The 15,602-nt window shown below is 34.0% G+C and overlaps 1 protein-coding gene across 25 annotated transcripts in view; it reads left to right on the top strand.

The window, feature by feature from the left end:
• The window catches only part of SSBP2 (single stranded DNA binding protein 2), a 336,920-nt gene that overhangs the window by 307,533 nt on the left and 13,785 nt on the right, over positions 1-15,602 (top strand). For all 25 annotated transcript variants that reach the window (XM_063665469.1, XM_063665470.1, XM_063665468.1 and 22 more), the window contains 5 exons: positions 1,344-1,379; positions 3,249-3,303; positions 7,426-7,496; positions 9,500-9,578; positions 12,642-12,670. In XM_063665469.1, coding sequence (XP_063521539.1) covers positions 1,344-1,379; positions 3,249-3,303; positions 7,426-7,496; positions 9,500-9,578; positions 12,642-12,670 — 270 coding nt within the window. The remainder of the gene's footprint in view (positions 1-1,343; positions 1,380-3,248; positions 3,304-7,425; positions 7,497-9,499; positions 9,579-12,641; positions 12,671-15,602) is intronic.

Here is a 15,602-nt window from a genome sequence, read left to right as displayed (position 1 = left end):
AGCTACTTGTGGGGCCAAGGTAGGAGGATCGCTTGAGCCCAGGAGGTCAAGACTGCAGTGAGCCTTGTTTGTCCCATTGCACTCCAGCCTGGGTGACAAAAAAAGACCTTGTCCCCTCCAAGAAAATGAGAAGCAGAGGATGGATGGTAGGTAGATCATGAACTGAAAGGGACCCAAGAGAGCAAAGTTGTATTCATTCACTAAATGAAGTAAATGTTTGCTGCCATAAAAATATCTCACTACTCAGCAGAATTAATTCTAATCCCTAGTGATGCTGGGCACTCTAGCAGTGGCCATCTGCAATGCTGAATTACTCATAGGCAGACCAAGCAGAGCCTCGGGACATGTGTTCTGTGCTTAAAGCAAAGCAAAAACACCAAATAAGGAGAAAAGCTTTTCAAATAACTTAATATTAAATATTTCCAAAAAAACAAATAATTATTTATCAAGTGGAATTCATAACTTGGTTGTACTTCCTTATACTTACTTTATGGTTTCATATTATTTTTATGTTTAATTATATGTCAGGTATTGGGATAGAGGGTTTAGAATAGTACAAACACTCATCTTTTCACTACTCTAAAGGTCCTATTCTGGCCCTGGCTGTCTGACTTCGAGTAGAGAGTAATCTATTGGTGTTCTTCAGAATAAGACAAAAATATCTCTTGTGGATGTACAGCATCTTAATAAAAGTGAGCTAGTGAGCTTGTGTGAAAAAAGAAAATATTTGGATTTAACTTTCCCTATTAATATACACACTCGAGGGCTTACTTTTAAACATAGGTTTTCTGGTTTTTCATTTCTTAAATTATCACAGCAATGTCGTAATAATACCTTCTAATCTCTAGAAAAGAGCTTGGTGAAGAGCTTGATTTGAAGAGAAAAAGGGAGTTTGTTACCCATATCTGATCCCCACAAATTAATAGTCTTTGGAGACTCATATTAACAAACTTTTTTTGCATAGCTTAGAAATTGTATGTGTAAATACTACTAATTTGAAAAATTCTGGTTTCCCACTTTTTAGATACACAAATATATATATTTCTACTTACAGAATAAGTAATTAGTATCAGGCAATATGCACAACTTACCTGAAACCAATATATCTTAAAGCAGTTATTCTGTCTAAAATCCTCTTGACTAAAATCTACCTTCTTTTGTGTAAATCCAAGTTATTATTATTCAGTTTTCCAGTACTTAAACAGATATAAATTTTTTTATCCTTTACTATGCTTTGTGATACATTTTAAAACTTGACAAAAAATCATGAAATAAATTCATTTTAGGTCAGTGTCCATATTGCTACATGAATCAAAAATTTTTTTGTCCTATTCGTGTTCCAGATACCATACTCCTCAGCATCTCCTGGGAATTATGTAGTAAGTACATTTGGGTTTGTTTGCTCATAAGAATTGATGTCACATTTTATTTGGGCAATGAAATAGTTATCCAGATGTTAAGAAGAGCCCCTGTGTATTGGCCAAGAAGTGAACATCTTGAGTTGTTTCATCTGCCAACCTCAGTACATACGTTGATGTTCATTAGTGAAACAGTTATCAATCTGGCCAGAATTGCCCTGAGTACTGTGTTTTACTTCAGCATATGTTTCTGAAAACCAGTATAATACACTCTGTCCAATCATGAAGAGAGTAATCCCCAGTTACACAGTAATATGCTTGAATTTGCATTTCTCCAGGAGAATAATCTACACCCCAGTCCAACCCTATGCACCACACATAGCATCTAAGAAGACATTAAACTTTCTCCCAATCACAAATGAATTAGATGGCAGAATAATGACTAATAATTTAGAGAAATCATTTCATTTTTTGGTCATTCTTTGAAATTGAGAACACTTATTTTTATCATTATTACTATTTAGTACACATTAAAATTTTCCAAAAATTCATGTCAATGTGAAGTCAAATTAATAAGTTTTATATGACCTCCTGCGCTTACAAGTGACCTTTTAATCACCATCATCACATTATGATCCTAGCTACATCTCAAAGTCAACATAGAGGAAAATACGTTACACCATTTAGAGGGAAACACCTAACAGAGAAACAAGGATAAAATGGTAACAAGGGAAATCTTTCCCACAGAAATGTTCAGAGGTGGTGGCTAGCTGGAGGGGAAAAAAAGAACGCATAAGAAGAAAATCAGTGAGCATTTCACTCTCCATGGAAATAGTATTTTATTAACATAGTGAAAAGCACACACTGCTTTAGACCTGTGAACTTAGTGTTCAGTGTTCATGTAAGCTATAAAACTAAGCAAGTCTTTCTTTGCATTTTCTATGAAATAAAAATTAAAGTAAGAAAATTTGTATAAAACCTATTTTTTCTTAAAGCCACTAATGAATAAGGCTGATATATCATTTTATGAAATTATAGACATTTATTTAAAATAAATTTTAAGTTGTGCAAATACAGATATTATTTGAAATAATTGACAGGTCTATAGCCATACCACCCTGAATGTGCCCGATCTCGTCTGAAATAATTGGCAGGCTGTATCTGTACATTCAGAATGAAGTTAAATTTTTGCCATTTAAAAGTTAATTTGATTGCTGTACATAGAGCATCTGAAGAAGCCTGCAACCCATTGCCTGAATTATCTATTTTGGTTATCTGAAATTATTGAGTTAACTTTAGAATTACCTAATCGCCATTTCAGTTTGATTGTGTAGCTACAGCCTCAATAACCCACAGCATTAGTCAACTTTGCCTCTCATTTCTAATTGATGTGATAGTGGAAGGTACAGTGCTCCAGAAACGTTGCAATTGATGCTGACAGAAGAAAGAAATGACATCAGTGCATTTTTAAAAAATATGAATCAATAAGCAGATATCTTCATTTTCAAAGATATTCTCTAAGCGAATATCATTTTAGCTTTCTATAAAAACTAAAAATACATATGAATTATTTCTGTTTTATGGATTTGTAAAGGCCCTATTGAATGATTTCTGCTTAACCTCATTATAACTGATATGATTAAGTCATGAATAATGAATTAATGTTACAGGCTCATTGTTTTTGGAAATTTGTCAAAACAGTCTCAACATAGTTAAGCTAAATTATGTTTTGTAGAATATTGAAATGATTGTGCATTCAAAGAAAATAAATTATAGAGAAAATATATTTCTGCTCTTATTTTCAAATTGGATTATTATAGATATAAGTCTAACTTCTGTTTTTTCTTATGCAATGCCTTATTTTTACTGAAATTTTGTATAATTATTTAGGGTCCTCCAGGAGGTGGAGGGCCACCAGGAACACCCATCATGCCTAGTCCAGCAGGTATTGTAATCAAACTAGCCACATGGGCATTTGATTATTAGAATAAAATCACAGAATATAGCAATTGTTCATGAAATAAAGTTAGTAGTATTCATGTTCTCATTATGGTTAAAGGAGTAGAGACAGCAGGGTAGGAAGAAATATAGTATTCTTAAATAGGTATTATCCAGTTAAGCATTTAGAAAATTCCTATGGTGTGGGTGTCAGATTTAATTAGGATGAACACTGTTGATCTATATGAATTGCCCAAAAATGTGTCTAACTTAAAGATTTATTGAGACTGATAAAACTATCCAAATCTTCTACAATTTAGAAAATTTCTGAATAAATAAAACATTAAATACATGGATTCATTAGGTTTAAAATGCCAAATCAGACTCACCACATCTATTATCTTACTAAGATGAATGAAGGATGAAGACGTACTTACAGTATTATTTACGCTACATGTCTATAAGTATTTATTAGTCAGCTAATAAATTCACTATGTAATAATAAAAGTTTTTTATCTTCTAAACTAAAACATACTTCAATATTTTCATAATCCTTTTATATAATTACTTTAAATAGTTTTATCATTTATTTTTGAGACTTTCACACAGACTATTAAATGTGTCTTGGGGTTGTTAACAGTGGAAGACTAAACTGGCACACCCTTCTTAGAAAATGCTATGATAAAGTGTGTCAAGAGCCATGAAAAGGTTCATACCATGTGACTCTATACTTCTAATACTAGAAATGACAGAGATACAACCCAAGATTTATGTAGAAGGATGCTCATTTGTTATACTCAAGAGTAAAACAGTAGACACAAACTCATGCCTAATTCAATTTTAGTGGAATTAGTAAATTAATGTTTAAGGTGTAAGTTGGAATATAATACAGCCATTATAATTATTATCAAAGAACTTGTAATGACATGGAAAAATAAAATCTCATGATTCAATGCAATATAATCACAGTTTCATTTGAAACCGTAACACAAATCTAGAAAGTAGAAAACAAAGAAATAGGCTAAAACTCTATCAGTTATTACTTTGGGATGATTAAGTAGATGGGAAATTTTAATAATTATAAAGTATTCGATTATGATGTTTTACTGTTAAACTCATATGTTTTTAACTGGCTTGTTGAAATTAAGATAGAAGCTTGAAATTCAGTAACATTGATCATACCAATAAAAATTTTTAATTTTGAGCCGTTTTAATTTAGAAAAATCATAAACTTGATAATTAATACAAAATTTTACTTTGCTTCACTAACTCCTTGGATATTTAATGGTCTGTGTCCTGAAGGCATCTTCATTGAAAATGATACAATTCATTGAAGATAGAATTATATCAACTGATCATCTTGCCCGTATTTATGTTCTTATATGGTGAAGTTAATGTTTAATTTATGAAGGTAGCATGTGAATAATAAATGCTTCACTACAAGACTAAAAAAAAGTTTTTGGAGCAACACTGAACATTGCAGGCAATAAGTAATCTTCCTTTCAAACCAGAAATTGCCACAAGTACATCTTCCTAGTCTTTTTGCATACTCTTTTATGTGTTCATCCTGTGTCACAGTCACTCTTCTAATACTCAGCCAGCACCCCACCCACAAGAAAAGAGGTCCCAGGAGATCCACTCTATTGTAAAGTTTTTCTGTACATAAAAAGAAGTCAGACATTTTCCAGTAAATACATATATATATATATATATATATTTTTTTTTTTTTTTTTTCTTTGTTGAGACAGAGTCTCTGTTGCCCAGGCTGGAGTGCAGTGGCACAATCTCAGCTCACTGCAACCTCAGCCTCCCAGATTCAAGCAATTCTCCTGCTACAGCCTCCCGAGTAGCTGGGATTACAGGAGTGTGCCACCATGCCTGGCTCATTTTTGTATTTTTAGTAGAGACGGAGTTTCACCATGTTGGCCAGGCTGGTCTGGAACTCCTGACCTCAAGTGATTCGCCTGCCTCGGCATCCCAAAGTGCTGGGATTACAGGTGTGAGCCACCTTGCCCGGCCATAAATACCGATCTTATCCCTCTCAGACTTTTTCATAGCAGATGAAATTATATTCTTGATTAGTCTTTAAAATGATAAATTTCTTTTCTTTGTGCACATTTAAAATATGTAGCCCATCTTCCTTTCACCAAGAGTAAGGCCAATACAGTTGAAAAACCATTTGAAGATTTCCTATGTTTAAAAAGCAATCCAAGATTTTTTAAAGTTAATCTTGTGTGTGATTGAGTTTATTCCAACAGTTAAATCTAAGTTAGCAGTATTTATTGTCTTTAGTACACAAGATGAGTAAGACACGGTCCTTTCCTTCTCTCCATGAGCTTATTATATCCTAGTCGGAAGCAGGAGGAAAGAATAAAGCAGTAAAATATTCCTATAATGGAAGGCAGAACTCAGTGGGAGGGGAGCACTCATGCACTTGGAACTGCCAGGAAAAAAACCTCATGGAAGACATAACATTTGAGATAGCCCTTCGATAGTGAGTAGAATTTCAGCGTGTAGAGATTGGGAAGATGTTTGGAGGAAGAAAGAACAAAATCATGGAGCTAGAAAGGTTGGTCACATGCAGGAAAAAACAAATAGCCTGGGTTGACAGGAGTATGGCATACACAAGGATGTAAAAACAGTTAAGGCCACAAAAGTAGGTTGGGACCTTCCTTAGAATAAACAAATAGGGTCAACCTGAGGTAGGCATTCCAACTTTTTCAATATTATGATATATTCAAATAGATATATTCAAATAAGATACAGTATTTAGATTTATGGGTCATTGTTCACAGCCAACCAATAAATGACATGAGATCTACTCTGTAAGTAATGCACACTAAAATAATAAACTTACTAATGAGTAATCACACAGTAAAAGGAAAAGTAATTGCCACTCCATGGTTACTGCCATGAGAAAGTAAATGATATTTACCTTCTGTCTCGAATCAGTACAAAAATTTCAAACACATCTTTTTCTCAAAATGGGCCTACTGGCCGGGCGCAGTGGCTCACGCCTGTAATCCCAGCACTTTGGGAGGCCAAGGTGGGCGGATCACAGGGTCAGGAGATCAAGACCATCCTAGCTAACACAGTGAAACCCCGTCTCTACTAAAAGTACAAAAGATTAGCCGGGCGTGGTGGCACGCACCTGTAGTCCCAGATACTTGGGAGGCTGAGGCAAGAGAATCGCTTGAACCCGGGAGGCGGAGGTTGCAGTGAGCCAAGATCGTGCCACTGCACTCCAGCCTGGGCAATAGAGCAAGACTCTGTCTAAAAAACAAAATAAAACAAAAGAGGCCTACTACATTATATTTAAGAAAACTGTATAATGTGGAAAAATAGAAAACCATAATTTATCATTTATATTTTCTCAATGTAAAATATTTAGCCTTTCACTCTAGATTTAATATTATAAAAACATGTATGCTCAGAGACTTAGTTAGAATTAGCTAACAGACATGAAATATAAATTTTTTAAATACTGCACAGTGTTACATATATTTATATGGATATGCAGTACAGATATTTTTATTATAATAAATCAAAAATAAAGTGAGTAAAAACATTTCATCAGAAGTTGTGCTGGAAGAAGCTGGCTTTTAGTTCAAGCAGGAGAATTACATTATTCTAATTGTATACTCTTACTCTAATCTTTTTCTTTCGGAATTAAGCCAGGATAGTCCACCAGCTTTCACTAATTATTAAGTAAAAAGACTATTTTTAAAATTTGTATATTGGAAACTTAAGGAAATAAAACTGAAAAGCGACTGAATCTGAATTTTAAGAGATATATGTTACATATACACACATACACACACATAGAATTGCTTGAAGTGAAAAAGTATCTTTTTTAAAAAGAAAAACTTTACTATAATTTTTTAAATTTCTAATAATCCTTTTACCTGAATTATTGAAGTGATTCCTCATACCTAATTTATGATCTCAGAATGATAATTTTGGGGTCAGAAAATGACTGTGGGTATTTATTTTTAGTAATGACAATTTCAAGTGTTGCAGCTTATATAGAGAGAGGTATCAGTATGCAAACCATCTTTGATCATTACTTTGTGATGAATTGGGTATAGATTCTAAAGAAATATTTTAATTAAGTAATATTTTGTTTCAGATTCAACCAACTCTGGCGATAACATGTATACTTTAATGAATGCAGTACCTCCTGGACCTAACAGACCTAATGTAAATATGAACTTTTTTTATTTTTGGAATGTATTTGAAGACTTTCAAACTCTGAGTGCATTCCATGTCCTATATATTGTTTAAACTTTATACTTTATTATCCAGGAGCTTATTAAATATTCAAAAAGTCAAATTCTTTTCTCTGAGCTGGGTTAAAAAAAACAGTACACATATATAACAGATATTTTATATCAATATAATTTAAAAGTAAAACTGATCCTAATCAATTATATGTTAGTTTCATCTTACTTTATTGTAAATAATTAATGATATATACTATTTGAAAATGACAGGCTATGTATAATCATTTATATTAACCTCATTTTTAGCATCACTAAGCTTTTTCATTGTGATCTTTTTTTGTCCTGATAAACTTGAAAATAAAGGAGGAAGTTGTCTATGCTTGTTTTGTTTAGAATATGAAATCTAGAGTTTAAATATGGAGCTAAAGCAGTTATTACAGGAAGAACTTGGGTGTTCTTAATAAAGCATATGGTCGTGATTTTTCCACAGAAGTTCACAGGAAAACATTTTATTTATCTATAAGGCCTACATGTTTACAAAAATATTTATAACAGATTGTAGTTAATACACATATACATGTGTATATAGGGTAGCAGAAATCAAAGAAAAATCAGAAGATATATTTGTTATATGTTAAACTGACCAAATATACATACCTATAGTTTTAGTGTCTTTTAAGACACTGTAGGAGACAGATAAAAGTTCACAGGCTACTAGGCCTACCAGCACCAGTTTTTCAACCCATATCTAAACTGTACTTTTGATAAAAGCTGAATAACAGCAGTAAGTTTAAAGTCAATTTCTTTGACTTATATATGCCTTATATCAGTGAGGCATACATATTCCAAGTTGTTTACTGAACACCAGCCTATGTGCTTTTAGATACTCAATTTTACCAAGCAAAATTGGCATTCTCTTGGGGAATTTTATAAGCATGTGGTTTGTATTGCCCATGGTGATAGAAGGCCATCTTATTCCCACACAGGGGTGGTGAAGTACAGGTTTGCCTGCCAAAGGCAGTTATTTCTCCCTAAAAGCCTTCATGATTAGTCACCACCACCACTGCATCCACACACACACACCATAGTCAATATTCTGCACCATACAACATGGTAGAAATGCTTTTGGCATGGGAAATTTGAAGAGAAAGTGTTTTCAGTGGGCTGTCTTAACTGTAAGTGTAAGGTATTATGGTAACTTGTCTTCGAACTGGGCTCCATGTTTCCTTAGTCTTCTAGAGAGATGAGAGGAAGACTGAGTGGGCAGGCCATGGGTTCTCTATCACCAACCCCATCAGAGCACACCTGTTTTGTACCAGACTTCTAATGTAAGATTCCACCTGAAAAGAAAGGAAAGAAAAAAAGAATTCCACTGCTTTAAAAAATGTTAAGCAGAATTGCCATGGAACCTCTGAGTGGCATTGAAGTGACATGGTTGAGACTGCCAAGAAGAATTAGCTATATTCAGCCATCCCCAAGGAATGAAATATATTTAACCTATAAGATGAAATTATTTATTATGTCCATTTAAACAAAGACAGATTGCCTGCTAAGAAAAATGTTAATGTTGTCATGATGACATTGAATTATTATTATTAATAAGCCAATACCCTTAACAGCTTCTTAAGAACCACCTTTGGTTTTCAATAGAAAATTTGTCAGTATCATAGAGGAAAATGCTTATCTTCTAATTTACACTGGATTGTATATACTTTCTGAGTATATCTGAAGAAGAAAAATTTGGAGATGAATATGATTAAGCTAAACATCTATATGTGAAACATAGAGAAAACAATATGAGAGAGGTAAACAGTCCAGTTAGAGAATCCACAAGGCTGAAAAACATAAAGTAAAAGATCTCCATAGCTTGAAAGTGAAAATAAGTTGTGGCAGTGTCTTGTAATGTTAAATATATTGTAAAATTGAGGTAAGCCATTGTTTTCAGTGTGATTACAGTGATTTTCTTCATTTTTAAAATAGTTTCCAATGGGCCCTGGGTCAGATGGTCCCATGGGTGGATTAGGAGGAATGGAGTCACATCACATGAATGGCTCTTTAGGTAAGGCTTTTCAATTTGATGTTGAGAATAAATTCATAACAAAACCTTAATTCTATATAGTGCATATTATAGTTTCCAAAGTTCTTCCATAGCCAGCTACTCATTTTTAAATACTTCAACTTTTACCTCATACACATAGTTTAATTGACATTTTATTGGTTATAACTGTAGATCACTTGAAGATCAGAAGTGTGAGAATTGTTCTAGTTCATATTCACAGTTATTTACTTTAACCTATAGAAATCTCATGTCTTACCATAAAAGGAGACATTGCTGCTGTGGGCATGTGTCATGCTTGCCCAACCCAGAAGGCTGCAGTATTCTTGCAGCTGTTTGTTGTTGTTGTTGTTGTTGTTGTTTTGTCTCTAGAGTTCTGTGGACACAGTCTCAGAAGAACCTCAGTTCTCTCCAAGAATTTCTTAATTTTGTTTTTGGATTTTTATGTTTGCCTCCTTTTTAGCATAAAATTGTTAATCATATTCTGGATAATTTGAATGATTCTCTTTTAAGAGAACACTGCCTACATTGTCTTTGTGATAAAGACCATTTCAAGTGACTGATGGTTGAAAACATACTTTATAGGCCAGGCGCCATGGCTCACATTTGTAATCCCAGCACTTTGGGAGGCCGAGGCAGGCCGATCACGAAGTCAGGAGATCAAGACCATCCTGGCTAACACGGTGAAACCCCGTCTCTACTAAAAATACAAAAAATTAGCCAGGCGCGGTGGTGGGCACCTGTAATCCCAGCTACTCGGGAGGCTGAGGCAGGAGAGTCGCTTGAACCCAGGAGGCGGAGCTTGCAGTGAGCCAAGATCACGCCACTGCACTCTGGCCTGGGTGACAGAGCAAGACTCCATCTCAAAAAAGAAAAAAAATTAGCTGGGCAGGGTGCCAGGCGCCTGTAATCCCAATTACTTGAAAGGCTAAGGCAGAGAATCGTTTGAACCCAGGAGTCAGAGGTTGCTCCATTGCACTCCAGCCTGGGTGAAAAGAGCAAAACTCCATCTCAAAAAAAAAAAGAAAAAGAAAACATACTTTATAAATGATGCCTTCTTACCATATGAAGCTAAATAGCTGCAAGGTGAATGAAAATTTTAACAATAGTGAGAAATACAGACAAATGTTGCAAAATGGACTAGGTTATACCACACACTATAGTTATATTTGTTTTGCATTCACATAGGTTAAATGCAAAACAAAAAAACACTTTTTATGTTCGTATATGTTTAAGTAACATGACCATAAACTAATTTAAAAGTTGACAATGGGGGTGGGAGTTACGATTTTTTTTTCTTTTGGAAAGGGTTCATCTTTTACTTAAGTTGGAAAAAATATCTTCATGAGTAATTTAGGTTATATATAAGATTTCGCTCCCTGACCTAAGGTCAGGAAATGCCTCCCTCTGATACTTGGAAAATCTTTCAATAACCAAATTATTTGCAGTACACTAAGAGACTTTTGAGCTTTTAAGAATTCATACTTATTTTGCCTAGATTGCAAAGTCTTGACTTGCACTGTCCAATTGCATTAGCCACTAGCCATGTGTGACTATTTAATTTTAAATTAAGTAAATTTTAAAATTCAGTTCCTCAGTTGCACTGCCACATATCAGGTACACAGCAGCCACTTGTAGCTAATGACTACCTTAATGAACATCACAGAGAAACATTTCCATCATTGCACAAAATTCTATCGGACAGCACCATTCTTGAATTTTATTTTCCAATTTATTGCAAAATAATTCACTTTGCAATATTGTTATTTGTAGAACCATTCACAAAAGGATGATATTTGGTAAATAGTTAAAAGGCTCTCATTATCTTAGTCACCAGAATAGAATTTTCAGAAGATTTTTACCTATGCTTGGCAACTGGCTCATTGCTTTCTATAATGAACATTACTGTACATTTATATATACACATGTATATGATTGCATATATGCATTCAATATTTAATAATTTATTATGCCTATTTATTTACAACTTATATTAATAAGCCCTAGCTTTATTTGTAATGTTGACTGAATGCTATGCTACTAAAATGTTATATTATTTTTATGCTAGGAAAATTAATTGTCAGAAGTTAAATTGTTTAAAATAAAGTTAATATTGTGGCAAAGATCTGATTATTGTTCTGTTACCTGATGTATGATTCTGTTTCTTTTTTTTTTTTTTTTTGAGAAAATCTCACTCTGTCACCAACACTGGAGTGCAGTGATGTGATCTCGGCTCACTGCAACCTCTGCCTCCCAGGTTCAAGTGAATTTCCCGCCTCAGCCTCCCAAGTAGCTGGGACTACAGGGGCCCACCACCACGCCTGGCTAATTTTTGTATTTTTAGTAGAGGTGGGATTTCACCATGTTTGGCCAGGCTGTTCTCGAACTCCGGACCTCAAATGATCTACCCATCTTGGCCTCCCAAAGTGCTAGGATTACAGGCGTGAGCCACTGCACCCGGTCTCTATTTCTTACATAAGAAAAGAAATTAATATTGATTGTTTATTTCTTCCAAGGATCAAAATAAAAATATAATATTTAAAGACATTTTTAGTTTTGAAGAATTGTCATGAATATTCATTGCTATCAACTTTTTAATATTAATACTTAGCTTTTGGTTATTATAGTAAATTATGGTTTAAAATATTGTCAAACATTGTCACAAGTGTTCATTTTATATTTTATCAGATTTACAGCATTTTCAAAAAATATATGTAGATATCTCTATATATGTTATATATACATTTTTAAATTTTTAATTGGGTAGGGTATATAAATGGTCTTTCTAAAATTTCACATTCAGGAATCTATGATAACAACAGTTTTCTTCATGCTTCCATAAAAAAAATGATTGGGAACTAAGGATAGAACTCCTTGCATTTTCCATCAGATGGTACTGATTCACTATACTGTATAAAAGAAGAGGAATTTTTTCAGATTTAAAAACTCAGGAGCTATATGCTGGAAAATACATATAGTATACTTCACTTATTTAAATTAAAGGAATGTTTAATTTATAAATGAAATCTTACTTAATAAAGGCTTTATTTTTATATTTTGTTTCAGGCTCAGGAGATATGGACAGTATTTCCAAGGTGAGTGCTGTGTATTCTGTGTTGTTTTTAATCAGAATTTTATTTAACATGGAACTCATTAAAATTATTAGAGTAAATTTACGAATTTTGTTCTTGAACAAGAGTTTGAAAGTAGAAGACCAGGTATAATTAATTGGAAGTTAAGAATATTAATGCATATTATCTGTGGGAAAGGGTAAAATAAGTCTTCTAAGAATGTTCCTAAATATGCTAAGATTCATTAACAGGACATACTATACATTATTAGTTGACACCCAAGTAATAACAAATTTAATCACATTAAGATGTTACTTATTTGTAAAGCAAACTTACAGAATTTAGATAATCTTTTGAAAATGTAAAGATGTCTAAAGAAATGTGAGGAGAGATAAATTTGAAAAAGTGGTTATTATATATCATAAGGGCATTGCATTTACATATCCAATTCATCTTGCAAATCTTCATTAGGAAATGCTGATTTCCGCAATAATTATTCTAGTCCCCAAAATAGAGTAAGAAAGTGATAAGAGGAAAATTATATTAGTACAAGCAGGAAAGTGAGCCTTCCATTAGTATGTGTTTGCATTTTCCCTCTTTCAATAGTTTGAGTATCTAAAATGAATCCTTTACTAAAATGCCTTATATTTTTGAAGAATAGTACCTAAATACTATTTAGGTCATGATGAATTTAAAATAGTTCTCAGGGAGTCAAATATATTTAGAATTACTGATGAGAACTAATTATTTGCTACCACCAGAATGATTCTCTTTGAAGTCTGCTGTATATCAATAAATAGAGAAATTCATTAAGGGATGACTTTTTAAAATTCTATTTCTAATTCATATTTATGGATAATAATGTAAAATTCCTGCTGCCAAGAAAAATAAAATAAGATTGATTGAGCTAAAAATCATTTTAAATTAAGACTTCAAGTTCTAAAAAATATTTAATTGGAATTCTGGCATTATAACTCTACTGCCTGGCTGCTTTGCCTCACAAGCTCCACATGTATTTTGGATATCTATGTTTAGAAACAATCATGTTTACAAAAAATCAGAAAGGTCATTTTCTTTTCTAAAAATAGATAAATATTTATAATGAGTACTAGCTTACCTCTGTGAGAAATGGTATTTATGAAGCCTGTTTTCAAAACAAAATTCCCTATGTAACTTTATTAGAGCCTTCTCTCTGGGCCTTTGCAAGTCAGATTACTGTGATTGTGTTGGCTCTCAGATACCTCTTTTTTTTTTTTTTTGATGGAGTCTTACTCTGTTGCCCATGCTAGAGTGCAGTGGTGCAATCTCGGCTCACTGCAACCTCCCCTTCCTGGGTTCAAGCAATTCTCCTGTCTCAGCCTCCTGAGTAGCTGGGACTAAAGGCTCATACCACGAAGCCTTGCTAATTTTCATATTTTTAGTAGAGATGGGGTTTCACCATATTGGTCAGGCTGGTCTCAAACTCCTGACCTCACGTGATCTACCTGTCTCAGCCTCCCAAAGTGCTGGGATTACAGGCGTGACCCACCGCACCCAGCATCTCAGGTATTTCTAACAATTTAATTAGCCAAATTGTGCTTTGTGGTCACCAGTGAAATTTCTGATGCCATATTTGAGAAACATATTCTTGTATCTACAGATGGATTCTTAATTACAGAAAAGTAGGGTCATCAAGATAGTTTTAGACCATCTTCCTAAAATTTTTACTAACTACCTAAAACCTTTTGCATAAGATAGATATAAAGAAAATTCTATATGGGAAAGTACTTTATAATTTATAAAAGTTTAAAATTTTTAAAAAGTCATAATGATTAATTAAATGCCATCTTCTAATCTGTCCTCATATCCGATCGGTTGCTATTCCTTCTGTGCTTACTTTCCCATGCCTGTTTTCGGATACAAGTTTTTCCACCATACTATGCCCACTCCTCATAACATTCTCTTGCCTTATGATGCATTGCTTGTGCTCTAAGCCAGTAACTGACCATCCAGTGTGTACTTGTGTGTGCTGGGTATTGCCTTCTGTACTATGGGGACATAAAAAAGTCTTCTTAACAACAAACACGATCTCTATCCTCAAGTGGTTTATTCTTAGGCAGGAGTTCCTTCATTCAGTAAATATTGACGCCTACTGAGGCATTATGCTGGGCTCTAAAAATCCAAAGATAAACGAGGTATGTTCTCTGCCCTCAAGAAGTTCAGTTTAACGAGGAGATCAAACAAATAGGATAAATAAAAATTTTTACAAAGCAAAGTTAATATGCATTTAAATTACATAAGATTTATCCCCCTAGTAATAAACATGCCACTTAACAATGTACTAGAATTGACTAGTTAAATCTGCCTTCAGATGAGTTCCTACGCATCTCATTTCTACACCACCTCTGCTCCAGGTTCATTGGCTCTGGGCTTTAGGCTGGCTGACCTTGGGTGATGGTACCATTAGTGCCTGTTGCACCATAGTCACTTTTTCTCTTAAGAGCATCAGTAGCATTGTGCACATTGTACACCCCCTACCCCAGATTCTTTCTCTCCCTGCCTCTTTCCACTCCCAGCCTAATTTTTTCAGTCTTTGACTCCGAGGCGTACACAGTCACAGTCACTAACTCCGCTTTTCCCACATTTCTTCCTTTTCCAACACATGTTCAGCTATCTCAAGAAGCTTTCTTCTTCCTTTTGTTTTCCTGGAATCATTCATTATCATTCATTTCCATCCTGTTTTTTTCTAGTAATTTTGTTTGTGAATCAAAAGACAACCTTGACCATTATCACTTAGTTTTTTGTGTCTTTTTTTTTTTTTTTTTTTTTGAGTCAAGAGTTTCGCTCTTGTTGCCCAGGCTGGAGTGCAATGGTGCCGTCTCCTCAGCTCACCGCAACCTCCACCTCCCGGGTTCAAACGATTCTCCTGCCTCAGCCTGCCAAGTAGCTGGGATTACAGGCATGTGCCTGTAGAGAC

This window comes from Pongo pygmaeus, chromosome 4, assembly GCF_028885625.2.
Source record: "Pongo pygmaeus isolate AG05252 chromosome 4, NHGRI_mPonPyg2-v2.0_pri, whole genome shotgun sequence".
Lineage (NCBI taxonomy): Eukaryota > Metazoa > Chordata > Mammalia > Primates > Hominidae > Pongo > Pongo pygmaeus.
This window is presented reverse-complemented; position numbering and strand designations above follow the sequence as displayed.